General features: G+C 45.3%; 1 protein-coding gene across 4 annotated transcripts in view; it reads left to right on the forward strand.

Moving 5' to 3' along the window:
- The window catches only part of LOC123761800 (uncharacterized), a 653,931-nt gene that overhangs the window by 199,136 nt on the left and 440,257 nt on the right, over nt 1–14,538 (forward strand). For all 4 annotated transcript variants that reach the window (XM_069330457.1, XM_069330459.1, XM_069330458.1 and 1 more), the window contains one exon: nt 10,784–10,979. In XM_069330457.1, coding sequence (XP_069186558.1) covers nt 10,784–10,979 — 196 coding nt within the window. The remainder of the gene's footprint in view (nt 1–10,783; nt 10,980–14,538) is intronic.

Below are 14,538 nucleotides of genomic sequence, written 5' to 3' on the forward strand. Positions count from 1 at the left end.
TTTACACAGTAACACACTGTATTACACACTCAGTACTTTGGAGGGTGCGTAATAGTCAACGAAGTAGTCCATGGTACACAGCGCGACTTTGCTCTCCTTGCACCAGCTACAGATAGATTTTCGTTTCTTGTTTCATCGTTCTGTGTGCTTGCAAATAACGCACTCACGTGCACCCTTGGCTTTAGTACTTGTAGGTGGTATGTAGCCAAGCGTGTAAAGCATAAAGTAGTATTGAAACGATTATAGGAAAAGCTCAATTTGTAAGGTAGTCTTGAAAAGTCTTTTACGATTCTTCGCGGCAGGGGATCGTATTCCAGGGACCTTAGGATTAAGGACTTGCCCGAAACGCTACGCGTACTAGTGGCTGTACAAGAATGTAACAACTCTTGTATATATCTCAAAAAAAAAAAAAAAAGATCGCTTTGTAAGGTCCCACACAGGAAGAGATTCAGCTAGCCTCAAAGAGTGTCCATCAGTTAGGAAGAGATTCAGGTATTCTTGAAAATATCAGTGAACACCACCACCATGGAAGCCGCTAACACTGTTCATCTATGCTACTTGTATCAGATGCATCATCACTGAACGCAGAAAACGATTCATCTATGTATCATCTATATACATTAGAGATGGCAAGGGTGGGGCTCAGAGCTACACTTGGATACGCTCGCTGTATCATCCTCATAGGTGCTGTATCACTGGCATCCGACCGTTGTGTTAAACCCTTATTGCGCCTAGCTTCATCAATGTTATGACCCTTATGTTCTTCAAACAATAGGGTCTGAATTGCACCGACTGAGCACAGTCTTTCAACACCGTTTGGGACAGGTGTTTGAGAGCCAGAGGCACGTGTGCCACAAATGGTTGCTCACGCACTACTAACCCAGCCAGCAGCCCTTGTCTTTCATATTCGTTATAGCAAAAGGTTCGTTCAGTGTTTGTTGGGTAGGCTGCTCCATTATGACAATCTTTCTTTGTTTCAAATGTGTTCCATTTGTTTTGTATTTGTCACTTACGTCTCAATAATGGAGCAGCCTACCCGACAAACACTGAACGAACCTTTATGACATTTGTCCATTTTTCAAATTGTTTCAACAGTTCTTTTATGTTTCGTTTTTTTTTTTTAAGAAACATGGAGCAGCCGACCTGTAGACCACCGAACGAACCTTTTTGACATTTGTACTGGTTTTCAAAATTCTTCATTTTTTTTATTTACGTTTTTTGTATGTAAGAAACATGGAGCAGCCTAGCTGCCGACCACCAAACGAATCTTTTGCTATAAGACAAATGAAAAATAAATATTGAACACATTTGAAGAAAGGAAAATGTCATAATGGTTTATTCAGTGTATGTAAGGTAGGCTTCTTCATTATTGAGACAAATGACAAATAAAAAACAAATGGAACACATTTGAAACAAAGAAAGATTGTTATAATGGAGCTGCCTACCTGCCGAACACCGAACGAACCTTTTTGACATTTGTTGTATATCAGACATTTCATTTCTTTTTTCCTACAAAAACGTCAATGCTTTGCAACATCTCAGCAGTCACCCTTTTATATCCCAGCATCATTAGCATCTTTAAACAAGAACAACATAATTTATGTGCATTGTCGGAGGCATCTAAGAATGTGCAAGAAGCAGCGCGACCCCACCATGTGGTGTTGACGTTACTCAAACCAGGGTTCGTCATACGGGACGATTTGACGCCGATCGGGCCGTTCGTTACCCAAAATATTCGTCTTTTGGGGCAATCGTTATGCGAGGTACCACTGTATATATATATACAATGGAACCTCTATTAACGAGTTTAATCCGTTCTGGCACCGAGTTCGTTATCTGGAAAACTCGTCTTAAGAAACAAATTTCCCCATTTAAAATAAAGGAAATAAATTTAATCCGTTCCACTCCCAAAAACATCCATACTTGTATGACATTTTTTTATGTAAATATAATACTGCACATGTAATTATAAATGTTTTGTTATACTGTTTTAATGTTTACCTTATGAAGAGTAGTTGCTGGCTTGAGGGAGACGATGGGGAGGTGGGAAGGAGGAGAGGGGTTATGGTGTGGAAGGAGAATCCACCTTTGAGTCAGGCGGATTCTCTCTTCTTGGGAATTTCACCCAAATTTCATTTCAAATGTCACACAAGGATGCGTTAGACCAGCACCAAATAAAAAACTACGTCGATTGCACTCGTGTCAACAACACAATGGTCTTACCACGAAGATACAATACAATGCCTTTCTCCCAAATAGGCTATGTGGCTATTAGAGAAAACGGAAATTTCATGGCAAACATGTTTATACTATCCCCAAGTCGATCGGATAAGAATTAGATTTTATAGAAATATTTGCTCAAATGACACTTGAGCACGGTGTTTGGGTGCATTCAAGAGAAAAAAGTGTGTCACGTTCAAGCGACATATACCTGTGAAAGTGATAACACTTTCACAAAGTGTTATCACAAAGTGATAAATTAATTAAACATTTTCACACACCGGGTTGTCACTGCTTTATCAGAGCAGCTTTTCGAAGAACGCGTTCACCTTTTCAAACATTCCCAACACTTCCCTGATCTCAGTGGAAGAGGCAACATCCTCCCTTACCTCCTTATTCCCTTACTAATGGTGTAAATTGTTGATGAGGACCTGCCATACTCCCTTGTGAGATCAGTCACACAGACACCACACTCATGCTTTGCTATAATTTCCTTCTTCAAATCCACAGTAATTGTGTCTTCCTCTTGAAAACACTATCTTTAGCAAGCAGCTTCTTTCGCGACATCGTGTGTTACAAATTGTAGTCACAAAACCACTAAAAACGCAAAGAAAAGCGCAAATAAATCCAAAGGAATGCTTGTTGTGTGCGATACAACAACAACACTGGCGTCGGAGGCGTCCAAGAATTTGCGAGAACCTGCGAAACGCTAGGAAGCACCATGTGGTTTTGCTCGTTAATAGAGGTGAAGCTCGTCAATAGAGACAAATTTGCTGCGAGTGGCTCGCTCGTTACTGGAAATGCTCGTTAATAGAGCCGCTCGTTAATCGAGGTTCCACTATATATATATATATATATATATATATATATATATATATATATATATATATATATATATATATATATATATATATATATATATATATATATATATATTTATATACAGAGCACCACTTGGTTTCCGAACCCCTTGGGGACGAGACCCGTCGGTTAACATGTAAGTTCGTATACGAGAAATAGAGGGGAAAAAATAAACTAGAAATGTAAAAAGAAATTTTTCCGAAAAATTTATGAAAAAACTCTAGGGAAAAAAATCGTCAGGTTCATGGCGTAAATGCGACCGTGTTTTGTTTGTACTCATCAATAAGTGAAGTCCTGATCCGCTTTATAAAAGTCCTTAATTGTTCCTAACTGATTATTAAGACGTCTGGCAAACATCCTCTGGATGTTTCCTGCCATCCTGCAGGCACATCCTGCCTAAAATATACGATGATGTACTGTACATTTAAGAAACAAATCTGGGTCACAGGTCTGTGGAGTGTGGTTAGGCTTACGGAGTCAGCCGGTCCCTCCCCCACCACCAATACACCTCCCCCTCTCCCCCCACCACCGACACACCTCCCCCTCTCCCCCCACCACCGACACACCTCCCCCTCTCCCCCCACCACCGACACACCTCCCCCTCTCCCCCCACCACCGACACACCTCCCCCTCTCCCCCCCACCACCGACACACCTCCCCCTCTCCCCCCACCACCGATACACCTCCCCCTCTCCCCCCACCACCGACACACCTCCCCCTCTCCCCCCACCACCGACACACCACCCCCACCCCCCACCCCAAACCCATACACGCACACACACACTCTCAAAGGTCACGTGGTTCACAGTTCACTTCAACACCCATATATCGCTTCCTGCCTGCCTGCCTGCCTCCTTCCCAGCCTGCCAGCCTGCCTCCTTCCCAGCCTGCCAGCCTGCCTCCTTCCCTGCCTGCCTCCTTCCCAGCCTGCCAGCCTGCCTCCTTCCCAGCCTGCCAGCCTGCCTCCTTCCCGGCCTGCCTCCTTCCCAGCCTGCCAGCCTGCCTCCTTCCCAGCCTGCCTGCCTCCTTCCCAGCCTGCCTCCTTCCCAGCCTGCCAGCCTGCTTCCTTCCCAGCCTGCTTCCTTCCCAGCCTGCTTCCTTCCCAGCCTGCCTCCTTCCCAGCCTGCCTCCTTCCCAGCCTGCCAGCCTGCTTCCTTCCCAGCCTGCCTCCTTCCCAGCCTGCCTCCTTCCCAGCCTGCCTCCTTCCCAGCCTGCCTCCTTCCCAGCCTGCCTCCTTCCCAGCCTGCCTCCTTCCCAGCCTGCCAGCCTGCTTCCTTCCCAGCCTGCCTCCTTCCCAGCCTGCCTCCTTCCCAGCCTGCCTCCTTCCCAGCCTGCCTCCTTCCCAGCCTGCCAGCCAGCCAGCCTGCCTGCCAGCCTGCTTCCTTCCCAGCCTGCTTTCTTCCCAGCCTGCCTCCTTCCCAACCTGCCTGCCTGCCTCCTTCCCAGCCTGCCAGCCTGCCTCCTTCCCAGCCTGCCAGCCTGCCTCCTTCCCAGCCTGCCAGCCAGCCTGCCTCCCAGCCTGCCAGCCTGCCAGCCAGCCAGCCTGCCAGCCAGCCTGCCTGCCAGCCTGCCTGCCTGCCAGCCTGCTTCCTTTCCAGCCAGCCTGCCTCCCCCCCCTGCCATCATGCTAACGGGTAGTGTGTGTTAGGCTTATCTTCGGGAATGAGCCGGTCTCACCCCCACCACCAACAAACCACCCCCCCCCCCACTACATCCCATCTCTCAAGGTCACGCGGTTCAACCGCGTGACTACCACTCACTCCCTGCCTGCAAGCTAGCCTGCCTGCCTGCCTGTCTGCCTGTGCCTGCCTGCCTGTGCCTGCCAGCCTGCCTTTCCCTCCCTAATTCTCACTACTTCCATCCCTTCCTGCCTACCTCCTAGCATCTCTCCCTACCTCCCCCTCCCTCTTAGCATCTCTCCCTACCTCCTAACATCTCTCCCTACCTCCCCCTCCCTCCTAGCATCTCTCTCCCCCCCTCTCTCACTGATTCTCCCCCCCGAGTCAGCCATCACTGACGCAATGCGTGCATTTGGAGCCAACATGGTGCACAGATGTTTCTTGATTGTGCAGATATGTAAAACAAAAGCACAGAATGAACATTCCAGCCTTATGGCAATTCAAAATAATAGGAATAATAGGCCGTGAATCTGTGAAGTCACAGTGGGCAAACTGGACCATCGCCCACCCACCACCACAAGCCGGCGTGATGCTTGGTGGACCCCTTCCTGCATGACTCCCCAACCCCAATCGGGAAACTGGAAGTTTCGGATAACTAAAGTTCGGAAACCAAGTGGTGCTCTGTATATATATATATATATATATATATATATATATATTATATATATATATATATATATATATATATATATATATATATATATATATGTCGTACCTAGTAGCCAGAATGCACTTCTGGGCATACTAAGCAAGGCCCCATTTGCCTAATAAGCCAAGTTTTCCTGAATTAATATATTTTCTCTATTTTTTTTCCTATAAAATTATAAAGAAACCTATTTCATTATGTATGAGGTCAATTTTTTTTTATTATAGTTAAAATTAACGTAGATATACGACCGAACCTAACCAACCCTACCTAACCTAACCTAACCTATCTTTATAGGTTAGGTTCGGTTAGGTAGCCGAAAAAGTTAGGTTAGGTTAGGTTAGGTAGGTTAGGTAGTCGAAAAACAATTAATTCATGAAAACTTGGCTTATTAGGCAAATCGGGCCTTGCATAGTAGGCTGACAAGTGCGTTCTGGCTACTAGGTACGACATATATATATATATATATATATATATATATATATATATATATATATATATATATATATATATATATATATATATATATATATATATAATGTGTGTGTGTATATCACGAAAATAAACACGTGATTAAGAATGTGACAATGTCAGACCACGGAGGAAAATGAAACAGGAATTTCCTTAAGTACTTTCGTATATTAAATACATCTTCAGAAGGAAGGAAACTATTTCTTCTAAAGATGTATTTAATATACGAAAGTACTTAAGGAAGTTCCTGTTTCATTTTTCTCCGTGGTCTGACATTGTCATATGTATGTATGTATGTATGTATGTATATATATATATATATATATATATATATATATATATATATATATATATATATATATATATATATATATATATATATATATATATATATATATATATATATATATACACACACATATATATACACACATATATATACATATATATATACATATATATATATATATATAAAATATTTCAAAAGGGAAGGGAGTACCACCTCTGGCTGGAAGAAGGGGGACCCATAGCCTCGGAGGAAACCACACATAACGCATTGGAGGGAATATAGGTCCCCTCCAATACAGTTTCTGTGTGCTTTTCTCCTACCACCCCCTTCCCTTTTTTTTTTTTTTTGTTTTGTTTTATTGTGTATTTAAAGGTTACAAAACATACAAGACAAATACCTAAAGGTTATGGATCTCTTGAAGCTCCTCCGCTTCTGGACAGGAACCGAGGACGCAGCAAGCATTTCCCCTCTGGATCGCCACACTGAAACGCTGAATACAAAAAAATGGAAGCCGTTGGGTCTCTGGTGACGTCAATGAGCTTGGAACCCAATTCCTTGAGAAATCCCAAGGCACTCTTGCCCCAGGGGCCATGCATCTCAGACGCTATGGGAACAAAGAGGTATTGACCTTCCAGTCGCCTGTACTTGAGTGATTTAGCTGTTTCCCTGTGGTTGGCCGCCCCACCTGCTTGATCAGCTCCGAAGTGTACATAGGTGTCAGCCAGGGTGGATACACATGTGTAGTCCCACACCAACTGTCTACCCTCCTTCCATGAGTATATGGTGATGCCATCAGGGCGAAGTGCGGGGAAAATGGGGTTTTGGACCCCTAGGATGCGAGGTTCTCTCTCCGCTGGGCACCTAGCTGAGACGAGGCTTCTCTTGATGATGTCGTTGACCTCGTTGTGTCTTGCATGCCAGCCCTTTGTGCTTCCGCAATGCAACCCATGCAGTCCGTATTGGTCTGCTTCCACCCTGTTGCAAATACACTTGTATTCAGTGTGAATTGGGGCACCAAGGCGGAGGGCCACTGCTACACGAAGGGATTCTGGATCTAGGCGCGTGCCCATTGCTGACATGGGTACTGCCAGGAGGAAGTCTCCTGCATGGGGGGCACGCACTGCTCTGAGGTGGGCTTTCTCCTTGTCTGATGTTGCGACGCTGAGCATAGCATCAGCTTCTTTTTCCACTAGAGGGTGGTCCCAGCCAGACTGTTTGTGTTGTTTTGTTGGCTCTATAATGGTTGCTGGGGCTGCAAGAACATCCCACTGATTTAAACATTCAGTGAAAGCAGGATCGTGTATTCCTGCTGAATCTCTCAGGGTTGCAGGTAAAATATCTCTGATGAGGTCGTGCGATGCATGGGAGGAGGAAAGGAAGGCTGGTAGAGCAATTTGGGAGGCTGTGCGGACACCAAGGCCGCCGAGTCTTACAGGAAGGGTTGCTTGCTCCCACTGAGAGTCGTCCAATGGCAGGTTCAGGACTTTCACCAGCATGGACCTCAAAAGGGTGTCATACACATTTAACTTAGGGCTGCTGTAGGATGGAGAACATCTCAGGAAGTAGGTCAACTTACGGAGAGACAGGCATCTTGTGAGGAGAAAGAGAGCATCATGGGCATCAATCTTGTCAATCTTGTCCAGCATTCTCTTTAGGTCAGTGATTTTTGCAGCCAGGACCTCCTCGATTGCTCGTGGGCCAATGGGGGCACCCAGGAGAGTGCAGTCCGGTGGCTCGACAACGAGAATGTCTGGAAGAATATTTTGTATTTGCCCAGTGATGTCTGGGTTGCGGGAGATTATTTCACATTTGGATGCATTGAGAATGAGGCCTAAGGCTGCTCCCTGCTCCTGGATTTTCCTTATATCCTCCAAAATGGTTTCCGGAGTTCCAGCTAGAGTGCCATCATCCAGGTACCAGATGTTTAGCTCGCTTGTCAGACTATCAGTGACCTCTTTGATAGCTAGGCAGAAAAGGAGAGGGGCTAAGGGGTCACTTTGTTGGACACCTTCACAGGAGTTTATTTCATGCTCCCCAAAAAGAAGCTTGAGTCCCCACTGTAGCACGATCGGATGAATGGGTAAAGGGGACGGAAATGGTTGTGTACAGCCCTGAGGACAGCATATATATATAGCATATATAGCAGACAGCACATATATATATATATATATATATATATATATATATATATATATTACATATATATATATATATATATATATATATGTAATATATATATATATATATATATATATATATATATATATATATATATATATATATATATATATATATATATATATATATATATATATTAGTATATTTTGGTAGCAGTCTTTCCTGTAGACATATTTTATTAAATATGACCGAAAAAGTAAGATTAATAATTCTAACACGAATTTTCTCAATCTTTCGTACATTATGCTTCACTGTTGGAGGTAAATCAAAAATCACTTCTCCAAAATTCATTTTTATTTCTAGTCTGACGCGACACGGGCGCGTTTCGTAAAACTTATTACATTTTCAAAGACTTCACAAATACACAACTGATTAGAACTTGCGTTTCCCTGATTTTATATCTACATTTGAGTGAGGTGGGAAGGGTGATGTGGCATTACATTTGAGTAAGGTGGGAAGGATGATGTGGCATTAGAGGATATTAATAGGGTATTTAAAGTATCAACACAAGACAGAACACGAAACAATGGATATTGAATAGAAGTGTTTGTAGAAAGCCTATTGGTCCATATTTCTTGATGCTTCTATATTGGAGCGGAGTCTTGAGGTGGGTAGAATATAGTTGTGCAATAATTGGCTGTTGATTGCTGGTGTTGACTTCTTGATGTGTAGTGCCTCGCAAACGTCTAGCCGCCTGCTATCGCTGTATCTATCGATGATTTCTGTGTTGTTTACTAGGATTTCTCTGGCGATGGTTTGGTTATGGGAAGAGATTATATGTTCCTTAATGGAGCCCTGTTGTTTATGCATCGTTAAACGCCTAGAAAGAGATGTTGTTGTCTTGCCTATATACTGGGTTTTTTGGAGCTTACAGTCCCCAAGTGGGCATTTGAAGGCATAGACGACGTTAGTCTCTTTTAAAGCGTTCTGTTTCGTGTCTGGAGAGTTTCTCATGAGTAGGCTGGCCGTTTTTCTGGTTTTATAGTAAATCGTCAGTTGTATCCTCTGATTTTTGTCTGTAGGGATAACGTTTCTATTAACAATATCTTTCAGGACCCTTTCCTCTGTTTTATGAGCTGTGGAAAAGAAGTTCCTGTAAAATAGTCTAATAGGGGGTATTACACCTATACCCTAACACAACACCTATACCCCCTATTAGACTATTTTACAGGAACTTCTTTTCCACAGCTCATAAAACAGAGGAAAGGGTCCTGAAAGATATTGTTAATAGAAACGTTATCCCTACAGACAAAAATCAGAGGATACAACTGACGATTTACTATAAAACCAGAAAAACGGCCAGCCTACTCATGAGAAACTCTCCAGACACGAAACAGAACGCTTTAAAAGAGACTAACGTCGTCTATGCCTTCAAATGCCCACTTGGGGACTGTAAGCTCCAAAAAACCCAGTATATAGGCAAGACAACAACATCTCTTTCTAGGCGTTTAATGATGCATAAACAACAGGGCTCCATTAAGGAACATATAATCTCTTCCCATAACCAAACCATCGCCAGAGAAATCCTAGTAAACAACACAGAAATCATCGATAGATACAGCGATAGCAGGCGGCTAGACGTTTGCGAGGCACTACACATCAAGAAGTCAACACCAGCAATCAACAGCCAATTATTGCACAACTATATTCTACCCACCTCAAGACTCCGCTCCAATATAGAAGCATCAAGAAATATGGACCAATAGGCTTTCTACAAACACTTCTATTCAATATCCATTGTTTCGTGTTCTGTCTTGTGTTGATACTTTTAATACCCTATTAATATCCTCTAATGCCACATCATCCTTCCCACCTTACTCAAATGTAATGCCACATCACCCTTCCCACCTCACTCAAATGTAGATATAAAATCAGGGAAACGCAAGTTCTAATCAGTTGTGTATTTGTGAAGTCTTTGAAAATGTAATAAGTTTTACGAAACGCGCCCGTGTCGCGTCAGACTAGAAATAAAAATGAATTTTGGAGAAGTGATTTTTGATTTACCTCCAACAGTGAAGCATAATGTACGAAAGATTGAGAAAATTCGTGTTAGAATTATTAATCTTACTTTTTCGGTCATATTTAATAAAATATATATATATATATATATATATATATATATATATATATATATATTATATGAACCTCCGCACCTCTACTAAAAGGTTCTGAGCCTACCAAAGAGCAGCTTTAAAAATCATATTTTCCCCTTGCATTTGTTTCCATAAGAATTACTGAAATTCAGAAGGTTTATTGAAACTGCAGAAGACCCATACAAGACAGCTCCATATCTACTTAAAACTTTCAAATCTGCTATTAATAAGTTGGTAGACTTTTAGGTGTATAATATGCTATTTATGTACACCATGTTACTTAATAAGTAAGAATAATTATACAGTATTACAATAAATTGCCTTATGCTCTGTTATATTCTTACAGTTTGAAAAGTCAGAAGAAACCCAGGACTGTGGACATCGATCTGGGATCTATACTGAATCAAACTCCAACCTGACGCTTTCTCTTGTAGATGCCATGTTGTCTAACCCAGATGAAAGCAGAATTGTTCCCGCTCCTATCTTGAATCCACAGCCATTTCAAGTATATCTCCTACGGTTACCATCTGAAAAACACTCAAGCAAGTTCAATTTAATACTTCTTATATGTCTTATTTCTGTGGGGAGTCCTTCGGCTCCCTGGAGCTATCAGGCTGATATGCAATATATTAGAGTAGGGCAATAGTTAATAGAGTTCAGCCTACCGGGGACTACGAGCCAGAACCTGGTCCCCTCAGAGAGGCACTGGAAGCAATGGCCTCTTAAAACCCTCCTGTGGTTGGGGCTTTCCTAATTGCCATCGACCGGGGTTAGGCACCCAGAAAGGTAGGCATAACAAAATAGACCCCACATGGTAAGAAAATTACAACTGAAAACTGAACAGAGAGGCAGAACTCCACCAATTCCCAAAGAAACAATCAAACGTCACACACCGCCGCCGTGCCGCTTGTCCTGGCAGCCCCTCCCCTGGGAGGGGAGAGCCCTGCACCCTCCACGCCAGCTACCCAGCAACCTCGGTGTGTTGGCTATTGCAATATAGGGCGGTTGTCGACTCTGGCCGTGATTTCCAAGCAGTGTTTTGCCTTAGTGATGTTCTCTGCAGTGTTGAGGCGTGGTGGCCAGGTGTTACCAAGTGTTCTGGTGGCTGCATGTGCTCAGGGTGACCTTCCCTGAGTGCCCTGTGAGTACCACCCCTGCGTGCTAGGGTTCTCTTGCCTGGTGCGTTCATGATGCTATTTCCGTAGGGGTTTTTGCTGCTCTGCATTTATCCTGCCCTTGGGGCCAGCTGGCATTTCGTGGCCCTTGTTTGGCCTTGGGTAGAGTGTGATATTGTTAGTAGTTGGGGGCATCAAGGTGTTGTGCAGCCAGCTTACTTACACAGCAGCCGCTTCCTGTTTCTTCTGGGGACATTGTACTTTTGCAGGGTTTTTCTTTTCTTTCTGGGGGGGGGGAGCCCCTTCGGCTTCCCAGAGTTATCCGGGCTGATATAAATGTATTAGACCATGGCATCAGTCAAAGCGAATGGAGTTCTACCTACTGGGGACCATGAGCCAGAACCTGGCTCCCTCAGAGAGGCACGAGAAGGAATGGCCTATAGAAACCCCCATGTGGTTGGAAGCATTCTATGTCTGCCATCGACCGGGTCAGGCACACCGAAAGGTAGGTACCCCAAAACAAACCCTAATCTGGTTAAAAAATTGCTACTGACAGCTGAACTGTTAAGCAGAACTTCCCAAATGAAAAACGATCAAACGAGTATGATGTTATAACCGTCACTACACCGCTGTCTGCGCAGCTGCCCTCCCTCCCTTTTGGCGACTCTAGTAGCTGAGGACGTGTGCGCCCATGACCATTTGTCATCGGTCCTTTGTTTCTTTTTCCTTCTCAAGCTGTCTTCGGACTGACTTGAGGAGGATGTGGAGGCGCTGGGTACTGATCCTAGGTCTGGTGCACTGGTCTCGATGGTGCGAGCGTCGGCTGCCCTGTTGAAGCTGTTTTCCCCAATCCTGAGGGAGGCCGTGACTGTTCTTTGCTTCTCGTCTCGCGTGCCTTCAGGTGGTGCTTGCTCAATCCTTGGAATCTGCTTGGGCCCTGGCTCTTAGGTTTTCTATGCCATTTCTGGGGGGAATCTGTTAGCTTTAGTAACTGTTAGCTTTCTGGCATCAAAGGGCATGGAGTTCATGCCTACCGGGAACCACGAGCCAAAACCTGGCCCCCTCAGAGAAGCACGAGGAGTAAAGGCCTATAGAAACCCTCGTTTGGTTGGGAGTTTTCTGTGTCTGCAATCGATTAGGGTCTGGCACCCAGAAAGATAGGCGCCCCAAAACAAACCCCTATTCTGGTGAAAATATTGCTACTGAAAGCAGAACGAGTGGACAGAACTTCCCCAACGAAAATTAGCAAATGAGCATGACATCATCACGTCGCCACGCCTCTGTCTGTGCAACACCCCCCTCTCTGGGAGGGGGTAAGGTAGAGCCCCAGACCCCCATGCCAGCGATCCACCCTGCAGTTCTCAGCCTGATGTGCTACTGGCGTGGTCTTGTGCTTCTGGCTCCAGCGATTTGTCTCAGTTTCTGTGCCTTGGGTGTGGACTGTCTCTACTGGTGGTATGCGAGCCAGGAGTAATATTCTTCAGTACTCGGGCTGCATGCGCCTAGAGCCACCTTCCCTAGGTGCCCTGTAAGTACTACCCTTGGTGCTTGGAGCCACCTTCCACGAGTCACTTCGGGATCTACCCCAGCTGTGTGTTTTACTGCTCAGTACTTGGCCGCCCTTGGAGTCAGCTGGGGTCTTTGTTGCCCGTGTTTGCCTCTGGGTAGGGGTAGTTTTCGTCACTGGTAGGGGAGCGGGGTACTGCACAGCTAGTTTTCACCTCTTACAGCTACCAGCTCTGTTCCACCTGGGTACATTGTCTTCTTGTGGGGTTTTGCTTTTGTTTTCTGCCTGGTGAGGGGGGTCTGCCTTGGTGGGGTGTATATATCTATCATTATATCTATTCTCAGTTTTTGTGTGTTTGGTGGTACCCCTTGCTAGGCCCCCATGAGTGGACACATCCCAAGGATTCAGCTATTAGCAGATTGTTTGGTAGTCTTGGGTGCCGGTTCACAGCGTGTTGGGCACCAGTAACACGCCACCTCTGCATGGGCTTCCCTTAGTGTAATAATTAATCCCTGGGAAACCCCGCTGGGGCTCCGTGGTCCAATGGATGTGACCCTTGAGTCTTCTCTCGCTTCATGTGAGTCAGAAGGTTGCTCTGTTCCCTTGTCTCTGGGGGACAATCATTGGTTGTGCTTCTGCCATGCTGACTGCTGGGGCGGTGATTCTTTTGACCCAGAGTCGTGTGATGTTTGTTGCCTGTACGTGCTCCAGTTCACCCAAGCTATTGATCATAATATGAGGGTGCAGGTGGCAGCTGCGTTCCATGCTAGGTTTAGGTTGCTGCAATGCACTAGGTTAGTTGCTCACCCGGATGCCACGATACTGCCCCGTTTTGGTTTTAGGGACCTGGACTTGGGGGTTGGGAGTCGCTTCAGCTCTGATTCTGTCCTCCCTACCTTTCCCTTCTGTTGTTCATCCCGTCCCTCCCCCCTTGCTTCTGGCTCTGCCCCTCTGAAGGTTTCGGAGTCAGGGCAGGGTTTAGTTGGTGTTGACACTCGGGCAGTCTCGAGGGAGTCCCCACCTGGGGGTGGCGGCGGAAGCATTCGAGCCAGGTCCTCCAGCTGGAGCTTCTGGGTCTGACCAGTGGGCCCCATTCCCGCTTTTTCAGCTGCTCCTGCCTTTTCTTTAGAGGCAGGGGGTTGTGGAGGACGGCTCGGCCCCACATCCTCGGGATGAGGTTCCTGGGCAGGGAAAAGGGTTGACTTGGGGGCCTTGGGTCCCGTTGGACTCTGCTTGGGTTTTTTAACCCTCGGAGCATGGCTTGGGGTTACAGGGTGTGGGGTTCTCTTTAGCTCCCTCCTTGTACGAGTTGGATTTGGCGTCTACCTCTCCCCGGTGGTTCCCTGATTTCCTCCCACTCTCCCTCCCTCCTGGTTCATTGGTTCTTGATGGGGTTGTTCATCAGCTCCAGAACTGATCAAGGAAGCCAACTGAGGGCTGAGGCCAGGCTGCCTGATGGTACTACAGTAATGAGTTTAG

This window comes from Procambarus clarkii, chromosome 24 (assembly GCF_040958095.1).
Source record: "Procambarus clarkii isolate CNS0578487 chromosome 24, FALCON_Pclarkii_2.0, whole genome shotgun sequence".
In the NCBI taxonomy this organism is placed as follows: Eukaryota; Metazoa; Arthropoda; class Malacostraca; order Decapoda; family Cambaridae; genus Procambarus; species Procambarus clarkii.